General features: G+C 35.9%; 4 protein-coding genes across 4 annotated transcripts; all 4 read right to left on the bottom strand.

Annotated features, from left to right (window-relative positions):
* Nucleotides 1–589: 589 nt before the first annotated feature.
* On the bottom strand, nt 590–3151 carry LOC119987713. Its single transcript, XM_038832635.1, has 8 exons — nt 3131–3151; nt 2236–2379; nt 2067–2147; nt 1759–1959; nt 1479–1643; nt 1346–1402; nt 1107–1250; nt 590–992 (listed from the first exon to the last, which is right to left on the bottom strand). The coding sequence occupies exons 1-8, from the start codon at nt 3149–3151 to the stop codon at nt 636–638; spliced, it is 1170 nt and encodes a 389-aa protein (XP_038688563.1). The 3' UTR covers nt 590–635.
* A 12357-nt stretch (nt 3152–15508) lies between these two features.
* LOC119987711 lies at nt 15509–18281 on the bottom strand. The gene is made up of 6 exons (XM_038832632.1): nt 18105–18281; nt 17594–17695; nt 16828–17055; nt 16567–16731; nt 15946–16095; nt 15509–15850 (listed from the first exon to the last, which is right to left on the bottom strand). Exons 1-6 carry the CDS (start codon nt 18279–18281, stop codon nt 15509–15511), a joined length of 1164 nt encoding a protein of 387 aa, XP_038688560.1.
* Nucleotides 18282–18795: 514 nt separating this feature from the next.
* LOC119987959 lies at nt 18796–19539 on the bottom strand. Its single transcript, XM_038832872.1, has 2 exons — nt 19368–19539; nt 18796–19242 (listed from the first exon to the last, which is right to left on the bottom strand). Exons 1-2 carry the CDS (start codon nt 19463–19465, stop codon nt 19023–19025), a joined length of 318 nt encoding a protein of 105 aa, XP_038688800.1. The 5' UTR covers nt 19466–19539; the 3' UTR covers nt 18796–19022.
* Nucleotides 19540–20959: 1420 nt separating this feature from the next.
* On the bottom strand, nt 20960–27678 carry LOC119987710. Its single transcript, XM_038832631.1, has 11 exons — nt 27586–27678; nt 24030–24176; nt 23837–23914; nt 23499–23726; nt 23239–23403; nt 23088–23141; nt 22867–23016; nt 22497–22771; nt 22261–22336; nt 21248–21388; nt 20960–21070 (listed from the first exon to the last, which is right to left on the bottom strand). The coding sequence occupies exons 1-11, from the start codon at nt 27676–27678 to the stop codon at nt 20960–20962; spliced, it is 1518 nt and encodes a 505-aa protein (XP_038688559.1).
* Between the last annotated feature and the right edge of the window lie 190 nt (nt 27679–27868).

Raw genomic sequence — 27868 nt, 5'->3', positions numbered from 1 at the left:
TGACAAAGGTAAGCCTTACAATAGGCCAAATATCAAGGGAGAAGATTGGGAAGTATACGTGTCTTTAACATCAAAATTGGTTTTCCTTATTTATTTGCTTTGTTACCGTTAGATGATTTATGTATATAAACAAACCACTTGTACATAATTGAGTAACTTGCTCAAGAGTGATTATATGAATTGATCATTCCTCATGACACGTATATTTGTTCATACATTAGAGAGAGACTTTTTCAGTAACTTGTCTTAGTTCTCTAAATGTTTTGCAGAAATATAACAAATTCAGTAAATGGTTCAACAAATTTTTTGGAGTAGTGTTTCTATCTTGCATCCGCACTTGGTTGAATGAACTGTGCTTAGAGAAGATCAGTTTGCTAGGAAGGATGGGAAATTTTTTAGTTTTCTTTAAATATGCAAAAAAAATATTCTTCTAATGTGTGAATCTCAAATCCATGCGTGTAGAGTTTATTAGATTATTAAGATACATACATATATTTATATATATATATATATTATTTCACTTTCACTATCAAGTTTCAATTGCCACATACATTATGTGATGAACTAACAAGGTAGTTAATATATTAGGAAAACCCGATCGATCCACATGAAGCTAGCATGCATACACGCATCCATCATGGGTTATTTGTGTTTAAGCCTGGGCCACCAAAGTATATATAGTGGTCATGGTGGTCAATGGAGACGTCGTACAAATCTGGCTTTGTCTCCCATTTTGTAAGTTCTCCGAATGGAACTTGAACCAACTCGTTGGAGGTATCCTCAGTCATGATCTTTAGGAGGTGAATATAACAAGCCTTGTTACGTCCCATGTGTCCAAAACGACCAGTCCCCATCTCTGTCCGATCATCGCATACCTCACCACCCCACTCGACAGTAGTGGATGGACCTCCCAACCGAGGAAACACATCTTTATTCCATTTGCCCATTATCTTATGACCAACCGACAACCACCAACTTTCTTGTTCTTGATCCTGATTTAATTAATAGAAGGGCGAAATCATCATCGATGTTAAAATATATAGCATGTTGAGGGGGCGGGAGATTATATATATATAACAAATTCTTAACTATATATCATCAGTTACCTTCCAAATTTTTACAATAATATATGATTGAGGATATGATAGTTCAAGCACCTCTCCGAGTACGATCTCTTCATTCTCATCTGCTATCCGCTGGAATTCATCACACTCAAAATTGTAGCATTTTTTCGTCTCATACCCATCGTTCTAAGTGTAAGATTGAGCAAATTAAATTAATATATATATACGTCATGATAGCATATAATTAGTTATATATATATAGAAATTAGGTGTGAGCTTACAGTCCACAAAAGGAACAGTCTGGTGGTATCATCACCATCATGAAGCTCCGGGGATACCTAAATTTAAAAAAAAAAATGAAAAGTTTTTTGAACCTAATTACTTGCAACTTTTGCTAGAAAAAAAGGTACTAACATGCCATCCAACTGTAATGCTCTCAAAATTTTGTTCTGAGCCTGTTTGGATTCGAACATGAGCTTCGCTGCACTGGTTCTCCTCATGGATCGTTGGCTGTTGCTTGTTTATCGTTGCTCCCACCCCATATATGACTTTTGTTGCCGCATACCTTACACTCGCATGCTATAACCATGCATATATGCAAAAAAAATAAAAAAGAGACAAGAATTGAGTGAAAAACGTTATCTAATCAATAAATGTTAATTTTTTAGGTAAAAATTAAAATGACTTGAAAGACCTCATGGTTATCAAAAGAAGTAGGAAGCTGGTGTTTGAAATATTTTTGTTTCTTTTTGAATTCAGGCGTAGAATTGACTCTCATAACATCAGCAACTGTGAGTCGTCGTATAGGAATATTTCGTTGGCAAATTTGAGATGCTTTGTTTATCCTACTTTTCTTTGCATATTTCTTCCTTCTAAGCATTTGTGTAGGCACTTCCTTTTAATTACAGAAGCAAAAACAATTAGTTAATTAGTTTGGCAACGCATATTAAAAGTAAAAATTGTAAAAATAGACACATGAATTAACATATATGTTTTTTATACTTGAATCATCATGTGGTCTCTTAAGAGAGAGTGATTGAAAGTTGGTTGATTTGGTTTATCAATGAGATCTCCATATGGGCTCTATGTGCACGCAAGAATCAAGCATCAAATTAGTATCCAGAAATCGGGAAAAAAATAAAACATAATATAATTAAGTGCCCTTAATTACCTTTATAGTCAGCAAAACATGCTTGTTGATCTTTCTTACTGTCTTAACAACATCTTCATACTTGTTATCCTCTTGAGCTGAAACAAGAATAGTGGTGAGGATGAAGAATGCCAACAAAGAAAAATCAAAGAAGTAATTCATAGTCTGCAGTGCCAAGAAATCGTTAAACTGAGAATTTAATTGATGTGAAGAGGACTACCATACAGCCTGTCATATATATATATATATATATATATAGCATTTCAAGCCCAGCAGAACTGGTAAAGTTTCCTAGGAAGTTCAGATTAGCTGTTTGATGGTAATATAGCTAGGCCGGCCATCCACATGGTAATTAGACAAATTGATCATGGATTTATTTGATTTTCGAATAATTAACAAACACAAAAGTTGTTTCTTTATTTTTTTTCAATTATTTGTACATGCATTAGAAGATCCCTTTCGGTGGGTTCACTCAAATGTCCTCTAAACTTATCCAAAAAGTTAAATTTGTGCTTAAAATAAATAATACAATGCCTTTTTAGTAAATTGAGATGGTATGATTGTCGTATAGTTTGTATAATGATTTTTGACTGACATATCAATGTTTTTTGTCAAAATTTCCTTGTAATCCCCCCATCGACAATCTACTGCAGGGCCTGATTAGGTCCATTTGAACCCACAAACCTTCTTTCTTTTTTTTTAAAAAAAATGCTTGAAATAATCAATACAAAATGTATGAGATATAGATAATCATGTATTTTTTTTAAGGAAAAAAAATACATGATGATGTTGGCAAAATATTGATACAAATATGAAACAGTTTCTACCGTTGGATCAAATACCTATTTGGCTTGTTAGTTTTAATCGATGAATTCAATTTTCTAACCTTAAGAAAATACATGATGATGATCTATACCTCATATACTATGGCCGGCATCCCACTGGCACCTAGGTTTTTCCGGTTGTCTTTTGTCTACGTGTAAGGTCTTACAGATTGCAAGTAACCCACCTTGACTTTTCAACGATTGTAGATCGAGCGCCTACAACTTGCTTGCCTACTAGGTCAATCAATTGATGGGGGTAAATTAAGAGGAACACCTCCCAAATCATTGAATTCAAATTGTCAACTCTACAATTTTAAACGAATTGCGGAGTCCTCATATCCACCTAAAATACTGCATCTTGTCCAAGCATGATATTTTGCATCCGCTACTGCAGAGTCAATTGCCAGGGCCTTCACATAAGAAGCCAATTCCTCCATGGAAATAAATTTTGTGCCATCTACTATTGGATGAGGAGGAACAACGTCTAAGACATTTGGGGCACCAAAATAGATAGGAATTGCACGTCTGCCCTTGAACCCTCTCAATCTTTTTCCCCCACGAAGACCAAGTCCTCCCTCAATCAATCTTTTAGGGCTATTTATTGAAAAGTGATAGAGAATAAGCAAATATATAAAAAGAGATACTAACATGCCATAGAACGGTAATGCTCTTAAATTTTGTCTCGAAGTACTGAACAAGAATAGTGGTGAGGATGAAGAATACCAGCAAAGAAAAACCTAAGAAGTTCATAGTCTGCAGTGTCAAGAAATTGTTGACTGAGAATTTAATTGAAACTAACATACATCCTGTAGTATATATAATGTTTCAAACCAGTGAAGAAAAACCTATGAAGTTCATAGTTACTCCAGTCTTGACAAAAAGACAAAGAGAAACCCCCATTTTTGGAGGAGGACAAGTGTGCCAAGGTAGGCCTGCCATCCATATGGTAATTGGACAAAATTGAATGGATTTATTTGATTTTCGAATAATTAACAAACACAAAAGTTGTTTTTTTCCAATTATTTCTATATACATTAGAAGATCCCTTTTCGTGGGTTCTCTCAAATGTCCTCTAAACTTATCCAAAAAAATTAACTTGTGCTCAGTAAACATGCCCTTTAGACAGCCCATTAAACCTAAACTTGGGTCGAGCTAGGTGTGCGCAAGCCCAACCATTGTCCGTCAATTCACTAATGGTTCTTATTTGAATTAGGTTGTTGCCTCAACGGTCACCTGCATATAGTCTGTCAATCCTGTACTTAGTCTAAGTCATTAGCCTTCTATCCGTTATTCGTGTTTGTGTTTATATTTTAAGATTGTTATCATTTCCAGTAAATGAAAATATCCAAATGTTCTTAAATATTACATATAATTATAGATTAATGAATGTGGAGGTAAGTTATTATACAGAATATTACATCAACATCCCAACTTCAAACATTAGCGTTTGAAGTTACGAGCATATTTGTGCATACAATGATACAAACTAGTTGGTATTCTGTTATTTGACAATAACTGTGAGACTTTTCCTACCATTACAAGTGATCTTGAAACTCAATGGGATGTACAGTAATTAAATTTAAGATTTGGAAACAACAATTTTACACCCTACCATTAATGCGGAGATGTTGAGTTCTTGCTGCGATCCGCAGAATCTAACGCACTCTGGTTTTTCTGATCATCTCCAACATCGACGGTGACGGAACTTGGAATAGAAACTCTTTGATCCTCTCTCAGGTTTGTTGCTATTGGTATAACCCTCAACACACTATTTATTTGTGGAGGACTTCGTCCTGACTGAATTGGTGGAGGAGTTGGGGCTCTACATCTTCTGAACATAAAGAAAAAAGAAACAAAACAATTTATTAATAGTCATCGCTAGAATCAATAAATAACCCCACCAAAAAATGAAGGAAAACAACTAAGTGATCAAAGTTTAGGAATATCAAGTACTTACATTACTGAAATATTGGTTTTGTGTTGGTTAGGCTTGAAACTGTGGAAGTGGATCATGGTTGTCTTTGGCGTGAAAGAAGTACCTACTATGCTTTGGAATGAATATATTGTTTGGAATAAAAATTGTTTGAAAGAAGTTCTCTTTGGTTGAATGACGTAGAACTTGTTGCTTGGAATGAATATATTGTTTTTGAGGTATAAGACAGACTTTATATATAGCTAGCTATGGGTGGATTTCTCTCTACATATATATGAAGTAGTCAAAAGTCTAATGTTTTGGCTTAGAATAAGCAAAATGTCTAATTTTGGGTTATAAAATTAAAAGAAAATGTCCTCATAGTACTGTGGGCCTGTGGCTTGACTTGGACTCAGTTCAAGGGGTTGGACAGGGACTTGTTTCTAATTTTGACTGAGTTCTCTAATTAGATATGGAAATATGGATTAGATGTGAACAGTAAGTGCGTCTACTTTGAAAATAGCAACACATGACTGGACTCTGAAAAATTCACCTAAATGTCGAGCACTACTTTTTTTTTTTTAAAAGGGCTTAGCCCGGAATTTTATTAATCAAGGAAGAGAAAAAGCCTCTCTTCGATGGCTTACAAGAAACGAGGGGGGCATGAACCTGACCTCGGCAACAAGAAGAAAAAACACAACAATGACATAACCAACCAAACAACACCAAGCAGAAAAACCACTGGAAACCTATTTTCTAATACGAAAAGCTGGGATCCCCAACCTATCCATTTGGAGCAAACCTTTAACAGTAGGAGGGAGATTACAGAACCTGTCATAGGCTACAGAAACTTTAGTGTTGGAAGCTTTGGAAGCTAGGAAATCTGCAGCACCATTGAGCTCCCTGTAAACATGTTTGAAGCTGATGTCCAAAGACATACAATTTTTGGCTATAGCTCTCTTCAAGTAAATCAGATTCCAAGGGCAACTCATGCTCTCAGAAAGAATGTTAATAACAATTAATGAATCAGATTCAACAAGCAGGTTTGAGAGTCCTAAAGAAGCAGCAAGATTTATACCCTCATGGATAGCCATCATCTCAGCAAAGGTAATGGAATTAGAGCCATAAAAATTAGAGAAAGCAGCCACAAAAATGTCAGAACTACGTCTAATAACACCTCCACCCCCTGAATCTCCAGGATTATTCAAGGCACTACCATCACAATTAATTATAGTAACATCATGAGGAGGAGGGTTCCAATAAAGAATAGAAACCTTACCTTTGCTGCTGGCTCTCATAGGAATACAGAAGAGCTTACTAACATTTGAATCTCTGAGTTCCATATTCAAAGTCTTGACTTTGCACTGGAATTGAACTTTGATTTGATCAATAATTTCCCCAATAATTTGCCCACCAGTAAGCTGAGTTTGATCAAACCTGCATTTATTCCGAGCATACCACAAATTCCAACAAATAAAAGCAGGAATCATGCAGGCCAAAGCCCCAATGATTGACGTCTTGTTTTTATGCTTCCACCAAGTTGTAAGTCTCAATAAAAGAGCATTGCTACTAAAATTGAGACCAAAAAAATTACAGAAGAAGGACCATACTTGACAAGCAATGGACCCTTCCACTAGAACATGTTCCACAGTTTCAACATGAGGAAAATTAGTACAGCAATCACATTTAGAAACAAGACTAATACCTTTTTTCTTGATATTTTCATCTACAGGCAGCTTATTATTTAATACTTTCCACATGAAGATGGAAATCTTGATTGGAATTAAGTCATGCCAAATATAGCCATAAACTGGATTGAAAACATTACTCTGCCTAGTGACAAGCCATGCAGACTTAACCGTGAAGTTACCATTTTGATTAGGCATCCAGATCATCTTATCAGGGCAATCATATATGGAAGGGATTTCATTGAGGATTTTCTCCACTATGAAATCAGGAATAAGATGTCTAATTTTATTTTCATCCCATTTATGTTTTAAAGTGAAACTAAGAACAGAAGTTGGCCAATTTGGATTAATGTGAATTAAGGCAGCCAGAGGGCCATCCCTTAACCAATTATCCCACCACATATGAACTTTTCCTTGACCAATGATGACTTTAATATTTTTTTCCATCACTTGTCTAACACTACACATTCTTTTCCATGTTACAGAACCTGAAACAGGAGCTTGAATGGGATGACAATTCCTACTATATTTTTGGTGCATAAAAGAAGCCCATAAAGACTTGTTTTGTCTAAATTTCCACCATAACTTACAACTTTGGGCCACCACCATTTCTGCAATATCTCTGATGTCTAAACCACCCTCAGCCTTAGGCCTAGTAATCTTCCTCCAAGCCACCCAATGAAACCTGTTTCCAAACTCAGACTTTCCCCAAAAGAAATTGGCACATATTGAATTTATTTCATGAAGAATCTTTTTAGGAGGGGAAAGGACAACAAACAGATAAATGGAAAAGGAGGATAGCACATGTTTTAGAAGGACTAATCTTCCTCCAACAGAAAGCAAAGAAGAACTCCAGTTAGCAACTTGAGACTTGAATTTGTCAACTAAGTTATCATAAAGATTAACCCTCTTCCTCTCAATAGACAGAGGACAACCCAGATAAGTGATAGGCAACTTTCTTTGATTAAAGCCAGTGAGCTCCATCAGCTTTAAAGTCCTAGAAGTAAGCATTTTTTTTGGAAAAATTATACAACTTTTATCTTTATTGATTAGTTGACCAGAACAATGCTCATACCTAGCAAGCACCTTCAACAAGACTTCTAAAGCTTTCCTAGAACCATTGGAAAAAAGAAGGATATCATCAGCATATGCCAAATGAGAAATAATATCTATTCTCCTTCCTGTTTGATAAGAAATGGCAGGGTTGAGCAAATACAAATTGTTGAGATTCCTTGAGAGGGACTCAGCCATGATGATGAATAAGGCAGGGGACAAAGGGTCTCCTTGCCTCAAACCTCTTCCTGATTTAAAATAACCTAAAGAATTGCCATTAAAAAGGATTGAGAACCAATTATTTGAAATCAGATTCCAAACTAAGTCTATCCAACCCTCACTAAAACCCAATTTTCTCAACATTTGAGTTAGGAAAGGCCAAGAAACTCTATCATAAGCTTTGGCCATATCTAACTTGATGAGAACATTGTTGCCTCTGACTTTCTTATTTAAATGAGCAAGTAATTCTTGAGCCAATAAAGCATTATCTGAAATGTCTCTGCCCTTTACAAAGGCACTTTGATTGGTGGAGATAAGTTTGGGGAGGATCCTACCTAGCCTAATAGCCATGATCTTAGAGATAATTTTATTCACGAGGTTGCATAAGCTTATAGGTCTTAGATCAGAGAACTTGGTAGGGTTGGCAACCTTGGGAATTAAAACAATAAGTGTACTAGTACAAGACTTAGGGAGATTTTGACCATTCCAAAATGCTTTACAAGCTTCCACTAGGTCAGATTCTATTATATCCCAACAAGATTGAAAAAATTGGCCATTAAAACCATCAGGGCCTGGGCAACTACCTGCATCAATAGAAAAAACAGCATTTTTAACTTCATTATGGTCTGGAAGATTATCCAGCAGAATATTGTCACCTTGGGTAACTATCTGAGGGATGTGGGAGATAAAATCTTCTGTGATGACTCTATCTGGGACCTCATTTTGGGAGAGTTGGCCTTGAAAGAAGGTGACTAAATTTTTCCCTAATTCTTCTCCTGAAACCCACTGGCCATGATCATTTTTTAATTGGTCAATAAAAAGTTTTTGTTTTTGAGCCTTGACAGAAGCATGAAAAAATTTAGTATTAGCATCTCCTTCTTTACACCATTTAACTCTAGCCTTTTGCTTCCAATAAGCCTCTTCTTGAAGTAAAACAGAAGTAAGGTTAGCAGACTTAGTTTGAAGCTCTAATTTATGAGCATCTGAGGGGTTTGAATCAAAAAGAGATTGGGAAGCAGCTATTCCTTTTCAGCATCAATCACTCTTTGAAAAATATTGCCAAAACTTATTTTATTCCAATTATTGAGGTCATTTTTAAGCCTTTTTAATTTAGCACCCAGCCTTTGAATAGGCTGACCATGAATAGGCAAATCCCAACTAGCCTTAACAACACTGTTAAAGTCTTTATGGGAGGTCCAAACATTTAAGAATCTGAAACGTTTAGGGCCACTATGATGATGGTCCACAATTTTAACTAAAAGAGGAGAATGATCTGAATTAGTCCTAGGTAAATGAGAGACCAACGTGGATGCAAATTTGTTTTGCCATTCACTATTGACACACATTCTGTCTAATCTTGCCCAACATCTCCTATTAGTCCAGGTAAAGCTAGAACCAGAAAACCCTAAGTCAGCAGAATATTGTCGAGCACTACTAGAATATCTTTCTTTGACAGATTATAGCATAAGAGACAGGCACACCTTAATTTTTATGAGTTGCAGAAAATTGCTAAATTTGAAATTGTGAAAAGCATACCAAAGATTGGTTCAGTTCACGATATCGTCGATATGTGTGGTACATGTCAATTAGGTAAGCAAACAACTGCATCACACAAAAAGATTACCAATATTGGTACATCTAGATCGTTTGAACTTCTTCAAATTGCTGATTGTTCAGGCAGAGGAGACCTTATTTTTTTCCTTTTAAGATTTTTAAAAAGAAGAGGAAAACATCCCAAAATATTGGGATCATTGATTAGCGATCTTTGTGGACTTTCGATATGTATTTCTTTCACTTCTACCATATCCAAGTTTCAATATATAGCAACGCACATACAACATGTGATGTACTAACAAGATTACTAACTCAAGATATATTGATCAAATAACCGATTGAGCTCTTCTACAATTAACACTGATCTCCTTCCGGTGGCTACCTCTAGAACCACCACACCAAAGTTGTAAACATTGATCGGTTTTCTCAGTTGGAAATGATTGAGAAGGAGAAGTGGCATGAGAAAAATGCAGTACTCGTGTCGGTTCTAGATAAGTTAAGGAATCGAATGGGGTACACATAGAAACCATGGAAGCTCCTCTGTCAGTCTCTTGGTCTGCCTTCTCCAAACCCCAACCAGTTCGAAGATCGCCACCCAATCTGCTCTAACATCACAAGCCTTCTCTCACGCTTCAATGCAACTCTCTTATCCACCCCAAACCACCTGCCATTTGCCTCCGCCTCCACTTTACCTCCCAAACCATGTTCGAACCCCTAATCCGGATCAAACCCACATCCCAGAACAGCCCGAAGTCGCAGTCTGTCCTAAAAAACCCAACCGTCGTTGAGCGTGCGTTAATTGGTGCAGCTGGTGGTGTCATAGCTGGCGCGTTCACCTACTTTTGCCTGCCCACTCAACACCCTCGTAGATTTTCCAAGATTGTACTTCTTGGGTGCTCCCACTAGAGGCCCTTCCTAGAGGGTTATGCCTCAGGTTTTCTGAGCTAGAACACCTATCTTCCTCGCTTCCGGGAGGAGTACTTCGGTTCTCATGCCTCTTTTGTTGCTATTGAGGTTGAGGTTTCTGGGGCTGCTGAGGTGCGTACGTGCAGCATCTTGGTTAGGGCATCCATATGTTGCATGAGTTTGAGGAACTGTCTTGGGTGATGGGAGCATTCAGTTGCCTTTGCCTGGGGTCATTGAGTGTAGCATTCTATTGTTGGGATTATTGACCTGAGGGTTGCTTCCCTGAGGTTGGTTTTGAGGACCACTTGTCCTCGAGTTTTTACGGGTGCACTGACTTCTAGCTAGTCCTAAGTCAATAGCCTTCTATCCGTTTCTCGTGTGTGTTTATATTTGTAAGATTGTAATCATTTCCAGTTGATTAAAATATTCAAATGTTCTTAAATATTTTACAGAATGAATGTGGAGGTAAATTATTATACAGAATATTACATGCAACATATCCCAACTTCGAACCTTAGCGTTTGAAGTTATGAATGAGTGCATACAAACAACTTCGTATTCTCTTATTTGACAACTGTGAGACTTTTCCTACCATTACAAGTGATCTTGAAACTCAATGGGATGTACAGTAATTAATTTTAAGATTTGGAACCAACAATTTTACACCCTACCATTAATGCGCCGATGTAGAGTTCCAACGGCGAGCAGTTGAATCTAATGCCCTCTGGTTTTTCTGATCATCTTCAACATCAACGATGACGACGGAGCTTGGAATAGCAACTCTTTGATCCTCTCTCGGGTTTGTTGCTATTGGTGTTACCCTCAACACACTATTTATTTGTGGAGGTCTTCGTCCTGGCTGAATTGGTGGAGGAGTTGGGGCTCTACATCTTCTGTACATAAAGAAAATAACACAACAATTTATTCATAGTCATCGCTAGAGTCAATAAATAACCCAAAAAATGAAGGAAAACAACTACTAATTAAGTGAAAGTTTAGGAATATCAAGAACTCACATTACTGAAGAAATGTTGTTTTTGTGTTGGTTAGGCTTGAAACTTTGGAAATGGATCATGCTTGTCTTTGGTATGAAAGAAGTTCCTACTACTCCCACATTTGATGACAACTGAAAAAGGGAACTAATTATGCTTATGCTCAATGTTATCTCTTTGGTTGAATGAACTACTACTTGTTGTTTTTGAGGTATATATAAGACAGACTTCATATATGGCTATATATGTATGGATTTCTCTCCCCCCACATGAAGTAGTCAAAAGTCTAATGTTTTGGCTTAGAAAATTGAAAGAAAGTGTCCCCATATTGACCGACACCAAAGTGTGTGTACTTACCCCAAGTGTAGGGTATCGTCAAGTAATAAACCGGTGAGTCCGGTATCGATCCACGAGGAAGCAATGCAAATTTGAAGTGAATGATATGCAAATGACTAGCTAACACTAATATACACAATGAATATCAAATAAAAGCAAGTAAAAGAAATGGGCCGAATGACTCGGTAGCATGAGCGATTTTGTAATCAAAGTAAGCACAAATTGGATTTAAAACAATTAATTAAAAACCTAGTCTCTAATCCGTCCCGGTGGCTGCTCGGTTCTCATACTCAAGGTATCATTACAAACACACACAACCATACACAATGCATTGTGTGATACTATCAATCATGCATATGCAAAGAGAATTAGGATATAAGACTTCAATTCATACATGTAGGCCATCGGGTCTCTTAATCTACGATGAACACAAAGGGATAAGCACCTAATATTATGGATTAATGTTCCCCCTTGGGGCTCGGCTTGGCTAACACCCTAGTTTCACACTCAAAGATCAATTAACCATAACTCTCCCATGCACATTCCTAAATTAACCCAAAACCCCATCATCAATACACATAATTAATAGCTATGCAATGGAAAACTCAATTAATTAAGGAAATCATGCAATGGATTTAACAATTCTCAATCAAACACATTAGATGCAATCCCTAGACTAGACAATCCAAGAATACAATCAAATATGTCATTCTCATATATCCACTCACACAACTATCACGAAATTAAAAGAGAAGAATCGAAGCTACGATTCTTTGAACATACCTTGAGTAATCGAAACCTTGCATCCACCTTTCGGGATTAGAAACTAGAGAAGAGAACTACCCACTTATGATTGTTGCAATAAACATCCAATCTATTGTCATCTAAATCAGAGTTTATACAAAATCAAGAGAAAGCACCAAAAACAACAAAGAAAACTTAGAGAGAGAAACTAGATCTACACTACTCCTATGGTGGCTTCATGTTGGAGAAGTGAATGAATAATGAGGAAGCCAACCAAATCTTAGGGTTTTCTTCTCTTTTTACAATAGAAAATACCTAACTACCCTTATAAAATCGTTTCCCATTGGTTACATACATGATTTACCCCAAATGCCCTTGAAATTTCGGTGCAGAAAATTGCAGATTCGCCGTAGGTGTCCGGACGGGTGTCCGGACGCTTCATGCCTCCAACTTTGTGAGCCTCTGTCTCAATTTGTGAAGAAAGTGTCCGGACGGGTACTGTGGGTGTCTGGACGGTAAGTGTCCGGACACCTTGGGAAGTGTCCCAACACCTCACAGTAAAAAGTGCCCAAAAAGTGCTCCAACTTGCCCGAACAAGGTCCGATTCCTACAAAACCAGGGGGAAACATTTGTAAGTGTAAAATTAAGCTAAAATGCAATCAAATACATTAACTAAGTGCTAGAACATCCTAATTAAAGGATATTGGAACCTCAAAATAGAGATCTAATCACATATATAGCATGTGGGTTGACTTGGACTTCAAGGGCGTAGACATGGACTTGGTTCTTATTTTGACTGAGTTCTCTCAGAGAAAAATTTGTAGCCATGGAAATATGGATTAGACGTGAACAGTATGGGAATCAAAATGCGTATACTTTGAAAATAGCAACACATGATTGCACTCTGAAAAATTCACCTAGATTTTTATATTCTATCAAAAACAAATGGATTTGCCGTTCATATTGTGGGAATCAAAATGCTAGTCCTTTTAAAAATACATTCATTTGTGCTTGGGAGTTTGGTTTTCATGATTTTTAGAGCGGTTTTATGGGTTGTATTTTGGGTGTTCGTAAAGAGCCAATACTTGTGAGTTTTTGATAGAATATAACACATTGCTTAGATATGACAGTACTAGTGATTTATTGTTAAGGAAGGCAAATGACTTCTTTAATCAACCAACAAATTTTCTAGGTAATGACCTATTTGACTTGTTGGTTACAACCATCTCATATGCGGGTAGTGGTTGGCCCATGCAAAAGATCTCTCTTAACAAGAAGCTCAAACTTCATTATAGGTCCAAAGAAACTTGATCCACCATACGTCAATCGTGGCCCAGTTCAATCTTCCTATATTCCAAGACCACTTTGAAAACCACAAGAACTGTGTGTTTGTGACAAGAATAGGGTTGTCCATCAGGCCGGATTCTGCATTATCGGATCGGGTTGGACTTGACTTGATATTTTTTTTGATTGTGGAGTGGCCCACCCAATAACCCTGTTAAGGGGTCACCGAGTACCGGGTCAAAGTGATCGGATCGATGAACAAGACCAGTGCAACAAACTTAGATCGACGGGGTCATTGATGAAAATTTTATTTTTGTATATCAAATTCAAGTTGCAGCAAACTAAGATCGGTCATGGCGAGCAAGATCAATGCCTATGCCAAGATCAGTGCAGCGAACTTAGATTGGCAAGGTAAAGTGAAAATTTTCTTTTTGCAAAATGTGTGGTCCCTAAAGAAGAGAATGATTGAAAGTTGGTTGATTTCATTTATCAATAAGAACTCTGTTTGGACTCTATGTGGAAGAATCAAGTATAGAATTAGGATCCACAAATTATAAATAAAAAAAAAAACACACACACACAACATAATCAAACATAGCCAATAAGCAAGACACAAACAAGTAGCCTTAATTACCTTTAACTTCAGCAAAACATGCTTGTAGATCTTTTTTACTGTCTTGACAACATCTTCATATTTGTTATAATTTTGAGCTGAAACAAGGACACTAGTGAGGATGAAGAATGCTAGCAAAGAACAACTTAAGAAGTTCGAAGTCTGCAGTGCCAAGAATTTAGTTAATTCAGAATTAATTAAATTGATGTGAAGAGCTGGTTAGGTTTCCAAGGAAGTTCAAATTAGCTGTCTAAAATTATGCATCTCTTCCAATGCCGAGGAATTGCTTTGTTCCCTAGACAAACTCCTAATATTGTTATTTAAATTCTCTTTCTTTTTTTTATTCCTATTTTTTTTTTGGATTAAATTTGCTTTATTATATATATAACCTAGTTTGCTACACCAAAAATGAAATTGAAAAACATCGGTTTCTAATTACCAGACAACAATTAAAAAGACTTTCGATTTTTTAGCAGCTTTGAACACTAAATTTAAAAACTAAGAGTCAGTTAATATGTCGATTAAATTTAAGAAGTGTCGTTGTATTTTAGAGGTATCCTTGTATTGTGTTCCTTAGAAAAAGATAGCTTTCTAATTGGTCATATCTAAGAGGTGTCGTTGTATTTTAGCAAACAAGGGTCTTTAACCCATGTTTGCTAAAGCGGTCTTATCTTTGGGCTCGATTATCCGTTTTGGGTTATGAATTTCATCTTGGTAGTTTTCTTCAATGTACTAAGACAAATGTACCTGCAGTACTAGTGGCATTTCATCGAGCACTTGGTGCTCATAAGCAAACGAACTCCAAAGTAGGGCTAACTAATGTAGGACAAGTTTAGTAGTTTTTATAATAATTAAGAGACTTAGTTTAATTATTTCCTAAAGGATTTATTTTTACGTATTCCACACATTTTCATATCGTTGATTAACGATCTTTGTGAGTACAAAAATTTTCAATATGTATTTCTTTCACTTCTACTTCCAAGTTTCAATAGCCACGCACATACAACATGTGATGTACTAACAACATTACTAATTCATCATATATTGATCAAACAGCCGATTGATCGAGCTCTTCTCTACAATTAATACAGAGCATTAATAATGTTATTCAATGTTGGCCTATTCTTATTTTAGGAAAGCACGATCCTGCGCACATGAACACGCATGCATCATGCGGTTAAGCCTGGGCCACCAAAGTATATGTAACGCCGATTGTGCTTAATGGAGACGTTGTACAATTCTGGATTTGTCTCCCTTTCCGTAAGCTCTTCAAATGGAACTTGAATGGGATGGTGGGGGTTATCCGAAGTCATGATCTCTAAGTTACGAATATAACATGCGCCTTCCTCGTTTTCAAAACGACCAGACCCCATTTGTGTCCTGTTGTTGGATACCTCACCACCCCACTCTACACTCGTATATATACCTCCCAACCGAGGAAATATATCCCTTCTCCATTCGCCCGTCACTTCATCATCAATCATCAACGACCAAATTTGTCGCACTGGATCCTAATTTAATTCAATTTAAAGATTAAATAATGATAACAGGTTGAGGAACCAGGAGATTATATATAGCATTTTTTAACAATCATCAGTTTAGTTACCTTCCAAATTTTGACATAAATGTCGGGATGGGCAGGTGATGGCTCAAGTTCATCTCCTAGCACGACATTGTCCTCGTTGTCCTCGTCGTTTTCCGCAACGAATCCATTACACTCATAATTGTAACATTTTGTCGTCTGATACCCGTCCCTCTAAGTATAAGATTGAACAAGTTAAATTAACATAAACTAGTTGATTGAATAGAAATTAGGTTTGAGCTTACGGTCCATAAAAGGAACAGCCTGATGCTATGATCATCACCATTAAAACGCGCGCATACCTGCTTTGGAGAAAAATGAAATAGGTTGTTGATCCTTTAATTACTTGAAACTTTTATTTTTTGATAAGTTGCAATATATTCAAACAACGAAAACAGAACAAGAAACAAAACAGGGCATCGAAAAAAGATGGCTTAAGAATATGCAAGAACCAATTCAAAAAATTATAAAATAGTTAAGCATTCACTTGATGTCCATAAATGTTTTAAGTGAGGAGAGCTTCAGGATGTAAATGATGAGAGATGACCATGATTAAGTGCAAAACCTGAGACTTCTTGGAGATGCATAATTACTTGAAACTTATGCTAAAGAAAATGAATGTATTTATTAAAAAAAAAGACTAACATGCCATCCAACTGTAATGCTTTCAAAATCTTGTCCTGATCCTGTTTTGATTTGAACATGAGCTTGGCTGCACCCATTCTCACCAGAAACCAATGGCGTAGCCATTTTTATTGCTCCTGCCACCCCATATAACTCTTGTACTGCGTCATAAACGACACTTGCATACTATAAACATGCATCCAAAATGTATAAGTTCAAAACATTATCTAATCAATAAATGCTAGTTTTTATTTTGGTAGAAACTAAAATGACTGGAAATACCTCATGGTTTTCAGTAAAAATCGGAAGCTGATGTCGAAAAGATTTTTGTTTCTTTTTGAATTCAGACGTAGAATTGAGCCTCATAACATCAGCAATTGTGCTTCGTCTTACAGGAATAGTATTGTTAGTACACATCATCCTATTTCGTAGGCAAATTTGAAATGCTTTATTATAAATCCTACTGTTCCTTGCATATTTCTTCCTTTTAAGCATTTGTGTAGGCACTTCCTTTTAATTACAGAAGCAAAAACAAATAATTAATTAGTAGAGAGACATGTATTAAAAATAATAAAAGCAGAAAGAAAAATAAATAAATAAATATATATATATATATATTTTATACTTGAATCGTGCGATCCCGTAAAATAGAGAGATTGAAACTTGCTGTATTTCGCTTATCAATGAGATCTCCATGTGGGCTCTATGAGCAAGAATCAAGCATCAAATTAGTATCCACAAAAGTATAAAAAAATATAATTGAACATAGCCAATAAGCAAGAGACCAATTAAGTGGTCTTGACATAATACAATACAATGGATGCCAGGGCCTTCACACAAGAAGCCAATTCACCCATGGAAATAAATTTTATGCCATCTACTATTGAATGAGGAGGAACAAAGTCTAAGACTTTTGGTGCACCAAAAGATAGGAATTGCACGTATGCCCTCGAACCCCCTCAATCTTTGTCCTCCCTCAATCAATCTTTTAGGGTTATTTATTGAAAAGTGATCAAGAATAAAGAAATATATAAAAAGAGATACTAACATGCCATAGAACTGTAATGCTCTCAACTTTTGTCTTGAACTGAACAAGAATAGTGGTGAGGATGACGAATACCAGCAACAAAAAACCTAAGAACTTCATAGTCTGTAGTGTCAAGAAATTGTTGACTGAGAATTAATTGAAACTAACATACATCCTATAGTATATATAATGTTTCAAACCAGGAAAGAAAAACCTAAGAAGTTCATAGTTACTGCAGTTTTCACAAAAAGATAAAGAGAAACCCCCATTTTTGGAGGAGCACAAGTGTGCCAAGATAGGCCTGCATGCCATCCATATGGCAATTGGACAAAATTGAATGGATTTATTTTATTTTCGAATAATTAACAAACACAAAAGTTGTTTTTTTCCAATTATTTCTATATGCATTAGAAGATCCCTTTCCACACAATTAGCCTACTCGTGGACTGACATATCTATGTTTTTTGTCAAAATTTCCTTGTAATCTTGTATTTTCTTTGTACTTTTTGCCTCTTATTCTTTTCGGCTCTACCTTGGTTTGCATTATAGAAAGGAAAATTGGAGCGACATACCCCTTGAGTTTTAGTAATTTTGACAACAACCCACTTAGTTTTAGAATTTGATACTCAAACCCATTAAATAAATAAGAATTCTTCTCAAGTGTTGTCCGTAAATTTTTTCTGGTAACCCAGAATAATTCAGCAAACATGCCCTTTATTTAGGTGACTGATTGCCAAATTTGAAAGTGAATATAAGATTACAAGGTCCAACTCAACTAACTAGACTCAGTCCAATAGTCTAGGTCCAATTGATTCTTATTTGAATTAGACTGTTGCCTCAATGGTCACTTGCATATACTCTGTCAGTCATGTACTTAGTCTAAGTCAATAACGTTCTATCTGTTACCCGTGTGTGTTTATATTGTAAGATTGTTATCATTTTCAGTTAATGAAAATATTCAAATGTTCTTGATTACTACATATAATTATAGAATGAATGTACCATTGATCCATGATTGAATCTCATAATTAGCCGCGGATTTATCCTGGGACAGGGTTATTTGGGTACATCTCGGTGTTGTCCAATGTTTGTTCTTCAGTTTTGTAATTGCTCTACAAGGATTTGTAAATTTTTAGACTGTTAACTTGACACTAAGTGTAACGTTTATTATTATGAAATAAAGTAGTGGGTTTCAACCTTAATAAAAAAATAAATAAATTATAGAATGACTGTGGAAGTGAGTTATTATACAGAATATTACATCAACATCCCAACTTCGAACCTTAGTGTTTGAAGTTATGAGGCTATTTCTGCACACAAACTACATAGTATTCTCTTATTTGACAACTGTAAAGACTTTGCCTACCATTACAAGTTATCTTGAAACTCAATGGGATGTACAGTAATTAATTTTAAAAAGATTTGGAACCAACAATTTTACACCCTACCATTAATGCGCCGATGTAGAGTTCCAGCGGCGAGCAGTTAAATCTAATGCCCTCTGGTTTTTCTGATCATCTTCAACATCAACGATGACGACGGAACTTGGAATAGCAACTCTCTGATCCTCTCTCGGGTTTGTTGCTATTGGTGTAACCCTCAACACACTATTTATTTGTGGAGGTCTTCGAACTGGCTGAATTGGTGGAGGAGTTGGGGCTCTACATCTTCTGAACATAAAGAAAATAACAAAACAATTTATTAATAGTCATCGCTAGAGAGTCCATAAATAACCCAAAAAATGAAGGAAAACAACTACTAATTAAGTGAAAGTTTAGGAATATCAAGAACTTACATTACTGAAGAAATGTTGTTTTTGTGTTGGTTAGGCTTGAAACTTTGGAAATGGATCATGCTTGTCTTTGGCATGAAAGAAGTTCCTACTACACCCATATTTGATGACAACTAAAACAGGGAACTAATTATGTTTATGCTCAATGTTCTCTCTTTGGTTGAATGAACTACTACTTGTTGTTTTTGAGGTATATATAGCTATATATGTATGGATTTCTCTCCCACATATGAATAGTCAAAAGTCTAATGTTTTGGCTTAGAAAATTGAAAGAAAATGTCCTCATATATAGCATGTGGGTTGACTTGGACTTCAAGGGCTTAGACATGGACTTGGTTCTTATTTTGACTGAGTTCTCTCAGAGAAAAATTTGTGATGTAGGACAAACTCTCAATATAGAAAGTCATGGCTATTTAATGAAATTTCAGCATTCACGGCAACCATTGACAAAGAGGATCAGCTCAATTCCACGATCTAAGGAGATTTAATATGTTTGACATTTTCCTTTGATTTTTGTCTCTATTAGTCTTTACCGATTTCACATTCAATTTTCCTTTTAATTGCCTAGTATTGAGGCTTGATAGCCGTAGTATTGAACTTTGTAATTCGCCTTTATATAGGCCAAGTATGAGAAATAAAAAGGCAGCTTGAAACGAAGAACTACGCTAAGTTGTCAGTACTGATTTCTCACTAAAATTATCTCATTGTTTCTATTCTCATGGAGAACGTACAAACTAGAACGTTATCTAGTTAGCCGCTGCGTCAATTTGTAGCCATGGAAATATGAATTAGATGTGAGCAGTAAGGGAATCAAAATGCGTATACTTTGAAAATAGCAGCACATGATTGCACTTTGAGTTAGTAGTTGGTACTAACTTGACTTGGTTCATGCCCTCAAAAAGAACTGCAAAATTCCATAATCCATATGGATTTTCCGTTCATATTGTGGGAATCCATATGGATTTTCCGTTCATTTGTGCATGGGAGTTTGGTTTTCATGACTTTGAGCCTTTTTATGGGTTGTATTTTGGGTGTTCGTAAAGAGCCAATACTTGTGACTTTTTTTTATAGAATATAACACCTTGTTTAGATATGAGAGTAGTGATTTATTGATATGATAAGGAGGGCAAATGACTTCTTTAATCAACCAACAAATTTTCTAGGTAGTGACCTTTTGGGATTGCTGGTTACAACCAACTCATATGTGGGTAGTGGTTGGTCCATGCAAAAGATCTCTCTTAACAAGAAGCTCAAACTTCATTATAGGTCCAAAGAAACTTGGTTCACCATACATCAATCACGGCCCAGTTCAATCTTCCTATATTCCAAGACCACTTGAAAACGACAAGAACTATGTGTTTGTGACAAGAATAGGGGTGTCCACTGGGTTGAGTTCTGCGTTATCAGATCGGGTTTGACCCGACCTGATATTTTTTTGGTTGTGAAGTGATCCACCCAATAACCTTGTTAAGGGGTCACCGGGTACTGGGTCAAAGAGATCAGATCGATGAGCAAGATTAGTGCAACAAACTTAGATCGATGAGGTCATTGATAAAAATTTTACTTTTGTATATCCGATTCAAGTTGCAGCAAACTTAGATCGGCGGGTCATGGCGAGCAAGATCAATGCCTATGCCAAGATTAGTGCAGCGAACTTGGATTGGCAAGGTAAAGTGAAAATTTTCTTTTTGCAAAATGTGTGGTCCCTAAAGAAGAGAATGATTGAAAGTTGGTTGATTTCATTTATCAATAAGAACTCTGTTTGGACTCTATGTGGAAGAATCAAGTATAGAATTAGGATCCACAAATTATAAAAAAAATTAAAAACAGAATATAATCAAACATAGCCAATAAGCAAGACACAAACAAGTAGCCTTAATTACCTTTAACTTGGGCAAAACATACTTGTAGATCTTTCTTACTGTCTTGACAACATCTTCATACTCGTTATAATTTTGAGCTGAAACAAGGATACTAGTGAGGATGAAGAATGCCAGCAAAGAACAACTTGAGAAGTTCATAGTCTGCAGTGCCAAGAAATTAGTTAATTCAGAATTAAATTGATGTGAAGAGCCGGTTAGGTTTCCAAGGACGTTCAAATTAGCTGTCTAAATTTATGCATCTCCTCCAATGCTGAGGAATTGCTTTGTTCCCTAGACAAACTTCTAAGATTGTTATTTAAATTCTCTGTTTTTTTATTCCTTTTTTTTTTCGATTAAATTTACTTTATTATATAGCCTTAAAAAGAATTTCGATTTTGTAGTGGCTTTGAACACTAAATTTGAAAACTAAGAGAGTCAGTTAATAATGTCGATTAAATTTAAGAGGTGTCGTTGTATTTTAGAGGTATCCTTGTATTGTGTTCCTTAGAAGAAGACAGCTTTCTAATTGGTGTAGAGATCACCAATGTAGCCCATTTTCGAACCTGATAAATATTGTTTTCCCAATTATACTATTTTCTTATAAATGGATTTTTTTTTTCATGGTTTTCTGATTCCAGCAGCCCCTAATCAGTTCTATGTTGTGATTGCAAACAAGGGTCTTTTAACCCATGTTTGCTAAAACGGTCTTATCTTTGGGCTCGATTATCCGTTTTGGGTTATGGATTTCATCTTGGTAGTTTTCTTCAATGTACTAAGACAAATGTACTTGCAGTGGCATTTCATCGAGCACTTGGTGCTCATAAGCAAACGAACTCCAAAGTAGGGCTAACTAATGTAGAACAAGTTTAGTAGTTTTTATAATAATTAAGAGATTTAATTTAATTATTTCCTAAAGGATTTATTTTTACGTATTCCACACATTTTTATATCGTTGATTAACGATCTTTGTGAGCACAAAAACTTTCAATATGTATTTCTTTCACTTCTACTTCCAAGTTTCAATAACCACGCACATGCAACATGTGACGTACTAACAAGGTTACTAATTCAACATATATTGATCGAACAGCCGATTGATGGAGTTCTGCTCTACAATTAATACAGAGCATTAATAATGTCATTCAATGTTGGCCTATTCTTATTTTAGGGAAGCACGATCCTGCGCACATGAACACGCATGCATCATGCGGTTAAGCCTGGGCCACCAAAGTATATGTAACGCCGATTGTGCTTAATGGAGACGTTGTACAATTCTGGATTTGTCTCCCTTTCCGTAAGCTCTTCAAATGGAACTTGAATGAGATGGTGGGGGTTATCCAAAGTCATGATCTCTAAGTTACAAATATAACATGCGCCTTCCTCGTTTTCAAAACGACCAGACCCCATTTGTGTCCTGTTGTTGGATACCTCACCACCCCACTCTACACTCGTATATATACCTCCCAACCGAAGAAATATATCCCTTCTCCATTCGCCCATCACGTCATCATCAATCATCAACGACCAAATTTGTCGCACTGGATCCTAATTTAATTCAATTTAAAGATTAAATAATGATAACAGGTTGAGGAACCAGGAGATTATATATAGCATTTTTTAACAATCATCAGTTTAGTTACCTTCCAAATTTTGACATAAATGTCGGGATGGGCAGGTGATGGCTCAAGTTCATCTCCTAGCACGACATCGTCCTCGTTGTCCTCGTCGTTTTCCGCAACGAATCCATTACACTCATAATTGTAACATTTTGTCGTCTGATACCCGTCCCTCTAAGTATAAGATTGAACAAGTTAAATTAACATAAACTAGTTGATTGAACAGAAATTAGGTTTGAGCTTACTGTCCATAAAAGGAATAGTCTGATGTTATTATCACCATTTAACACCGGGCATACCTGATTTGGAGAAAAATAAAATAGGTTGTTGATCATTTAATTACTTGAAACTTATTGCTAAAGAAAATTAATTTATTTATTAAAAAGAAAGACTAACATTCCATCCAACTGTAATGCTTTCAAAATCTTGTCCTGATCCTGTTCTGATTTGAACATGAGCTTGGCTGCACCCATTCTCACCAAAAACCGATGGCCTAGCTATTTTTATTGCTCCTGCCACCGCATATAACACTGGTACTGCGTCATAGACGACGGTCGCATACTATAAACATGCATCCAAAATGTATAAGTACAAAACATTATCTAATCAATAAATGTTAGTTTTTATTTGGTAGACACTAAAATTACTGGAAATACCTCATGGTTCTCAGTAAAAATCGGAAGCTGATGTTGAAAAGATTTTTGTTTCGTTTTGAATTCAGAAGTAGAATTGAGTCTCATAACATCAGCAATTGTGCTTCGTCTTACAGGAATAGTATTGTTAGTACACATCATCCTGTTTCGTAGGCAAATTTGAAATGCTTTATTATAAATCCTACTGTTCCTTGCATATTTCTTCCTTTTAAGCATTTGTGCAGGCACCTCCTTTTAATTACAGAAGCAAAAATAAACAATTAATTAGTAGAGAGACATGTATTAAAAATAGTAACAGCATAAAGAAGAATATATATATGTATATATATATATATTTATACTTGAATCGTGTGGTCCCGTAAAATAGAGTGATTGAAACTTGGTTTATTCTGTTTATCAATGAGATCTCCATCTGGCCTCTATGAGCCAGAATCAAGCATCAAATTAGTATCCACAAAGTATAAAAAATGAAACATAATACAATATAATTGAACATAGTCAATTATAAGCAAGAGACCAATTAGGTGGCCTCACCTTTATAGTTGGCAAAACATGTTTGTTGATCTTTTTTACTGTCTTGACAACATCTTCATACTCGTTATCGTTTTGAGATGAAACAAGAAGGATGCTAGTGAGGATGAAGAATGACAGCAAAGAAAAACCTAAGAAGCTCATAGTCTGCTGCATTGCCAAGAAATTTGTTAAATATGAATGAATTAAATTGTGGTGAAGAGAAGTAATATGTATATAGTATATATAATGTTCAAATTAGCTGTTTAGCTGTAATGCCATTTTGGAACATAGAAATAAAAGTTTATTTCTTGTCAGCATAGACAATTCTTTATACCAATTTTGGCTCTAGGGAAAATTTTAAATTTTGAAACTTATTGTCAGCATCTATTCCAATGCTGAGGGATTGTTTTAATCACTAGCTAGATAAACTCTTAAAAATGTTATTTAAATTTTCTCATGTTTTGTTACCTTCCTATTAACATTAAGATGTTGCCAAGACATCTATTCCAATGCTGAGGGTTGTCTGGCTGCTGTTCAATGTTTGTAAATTCCTATATTGCTTTCGTAGCGATAGGTTTAACGTTTACTAGTATGGAATGAAATGCTGGAGTTTTAACCCCTTTCAAAATTGTTGATCAAATCGTCACCAAACCCTTTCAATGACATGAACTTGGCTTTCAACTCCCCAATTTCATACATATTCTCTAGAACCACCACACCAAATTAAGTTGTAAACATCGATGGGTTTTCTTAGTTGGAATACTAGAATAAACATATTAAGGAGCGAGATATCCCACTGTTCTAGCTGGTACAGAACAGTAGCCTCTCTTGTAATTTGGTTCTTATGAAGAAAGAGTTAATCTTGCAGGTACCCTATTAACTCTACAAGCCTGCCCTTGTTTACTTCTGCTGATACGCCTCTTTTTTCTTATCACAAAAAAACTGATCATACTGTTGGACCTATGGTCCTATATGTCTAATTTTGATGATATTAAATCATTTATAAATGATAATGAAACATTAAAGCAATATTTGATTTATATGAATTGAATTTAAATGACTATATTTTTGAGGTAGTGCTGAAAATTAAGTTTTGAAAACAAACATACATGTACTAAGTTAGAGCATCAATTTTCCAATTATCATATCTTAACCAACTTAGGTCCAAATGACTTGAAACTTGAACCACATGCACATGAAGGTTTAATATATGTTCTAGGACTATAATCATGAGAAATTAAGTGCATCACATATATTTGGTCATATGCTTAAATTCCGCCAAAACTAGGTTTTACCTAATTTTGTGCATATGTGTTCTTTGTGAACGTGGTGAACCAAATGAACTCCGATTTAAATGAAATTTCGTGTGCATCTTATTTTCATCACTATGAACATATTTGATTTAGTAAAGTTCAAGAGAAAAGGTCATTTACACTGAGTTTGTAAAATGACTTTGAATTTACACTTAGAATTTATCGGTTTCACTATTAGTGATCTAATTGCTTGGTTGAGTGACCAAACGATTTCCGATTGTTATGAAATTTTACATGGACATTCTACTACATATAAAATGATTTATCATGCAGTAATATGAATTTTCTGGGTTGTTTTCTAATGTAATTAACCTATGCGCTCTATATGAAGCTCTTTGAGCTTACATGCAATTGGGGAGTTCTACCTCCTATTTCCTTGTAGGTTAATCATCATTGTGGTCTCATATGGCTCAGAATTCAGTATGTTTAAGAGTGGTCGAAGTCCTGTTTCTAAGAATGAGCTTGGAGCTCTAGGAAACTATGAAAAATCCTACATTTGCCAACTTTCCACTAAGGCACTTAATCAAGTTGAATGAATCAAACATTGAGGCTATTGGTTGTGGTCTTCATGGAGATACAACTCTTTTCAAACATGTGGGACAAACCTTGTCCTCTCTATCATTAGTGATATATTCTTGTTTGACATTTTCACTCAAGACATGTGCTACCAAGAAAGTTAGGATTGGTGCAATCAAACAAGATCCTTGACATTTTCACTCAAGACATGTGCTACCAAGAAAGTTAGGTTGGTGCAATCAAACAAGATCCTTGACATTTTCACTCAAGACATGTGCTACCAAGAAAGTTAGGTTGGTGCAATCAAACAAGATCCTTGACATTTTCACTCAAGACATGTGCTACCAAGAAAGTTAGGATTGGTGCAATCAAACAAGATCCTTGACATTTTCACTCAAGACATGTGCTACCAAGAAAGTTAGGTTGGTGAAATCAAACAAGATCCTTGACTAAGGGATCACTTTTGAAGTCTTTGATTCAAAATGAAGGGACAAGATGGCATAGTACAATTTACATCCATGGATGAGAATTAAAGAGAGTTTGAATGGTCAAGATTTGAAGACATACATTGATCAAAGGGTTGTGCTTGTGACAACACTTATGGAAGAAAGGTACAACTTGACTTCTCTCAAGCTTCCAACGTCTATATGCTCTATGGTGGAGATTTGTTTGCTCAAATCATCAATGACCAAGATTAGGAGCTGCAATGGATGGTAGAGATCAACTCTTGAAGTTTGATCCAATGGCTGCAAGCATAGGAGAGAATTGCCTTTAAAAGAGGATCTTCCCTTTCATACAACTTGGAGAAGCAAATTGAAAATTATCCTTGAGAGAAACCTCTTGCTATCAAGTTCATCAATCATCAAGCTTTCTTGCTATTTGCTACAACAATCTTCTCCAATACAAGCCTCTACAATCAAGGACTTCTCACTACTCTTGCTTTTGCAAAAGGGAAGTTCCTATATCCTTTAGGCTTTGTTTACTTACAATCTAAACCTCTCTTGTTCTTAAAATCCTATCTTTGAGAGTGTTGCTGTAATCTTGAGAGTTCCACACCAAATACCTTTGAGGTAACCTGTGAGAACCTTGGCTGAAAATCCCATTGAGAAATTCCCTTTGTTAGGGGAAATTGTAAACATTGAAGTTTGAGGGAGTTCTTAGAAACCCTTGGTGTAAGAAGTTTTGTGGGTCTCTTAAAACCACACCTTAGTGGAGTTGGGAAAATCCTAGGTTGGTGAATCTAGGTAGTAGACGTAGGAGAAGGGTCTCCGAACTACTATAAATCGCTGTGTTGATTTCTTTGTTTACTTGTTTATATTTACTACTTGTTTCAAACTGCAGGATTTTCAAAACCCTAATCTGTCCGAGATTAGAAGACTGCCTTAAACTTTGAATTTTGATCTGAACTTTTGATATAGTGTTTATTAAGGTGTTGTGACATTGCATATAAAATTTCGTTGCATTTCGACATCATTTGATAGGTAAAATCTGAGTTGAAAAAATCTGTGTGCAGTGTGTTACTTGAAAATCTGTTTTGTGCAATTCTTGATTATTTGATATTTGGTCATTCACTATATTGTATCACATCTTGCATTGGATTGAATATTGATTAGGAAAATCATTAGAGTCCAAATTTGTGTGCTACTTGTTAATTGCCATTAATTTGTTTAAATTGAAAAAGGGATTCCAATTGGAATTTGGGGACACAATTCACCCCCCTCTGGTGTTAAACTCGATCCGTCACATACCAGTAGAGGAACTGATTGAGAAGGAGAAGTGACATGAGAACTATGCAGTGGTGTTGGTTCTAGACAAGTTAAGGAATCGAATGGGGTACACATAGAAACCATGGAAGCTCCTCTGTCAGTCTCTTGGTCTGCCTTCTCCAAACCCCAACCAATTCAAAGATCGCCACCCAATCTGCTCTAACATCACAAGCCTCTTCTCACATTTCGATGCAACTCTCTTATCCACCCCAAACCACCTCCCATTTGCCCCCGCCTCCACTTTACCTCCCAAACCATGTTCGAA

This window comes from Tripterygium wilfordii, chromosome 21 (assembly GCF_013401445.1).
Source record: "Tripterygium wilfordii isolate XIE 37 chromosome 21, ASM1340144v1, whole genome shotgun sequence".
In the NCBI taxonomy this organism is placed as follows: Eukaryota; Viridiplantae; Streptophyta; class Magnoliopsida; order Celastrales; family Celastraceae; genus Tripterygium; species Tripterygium wilfordii.
The sequence above is the reverse complement of the archived record's forward strand: the minus strand, read 5'-3'. Positions and strand labels throughout refer to the sequence as shown.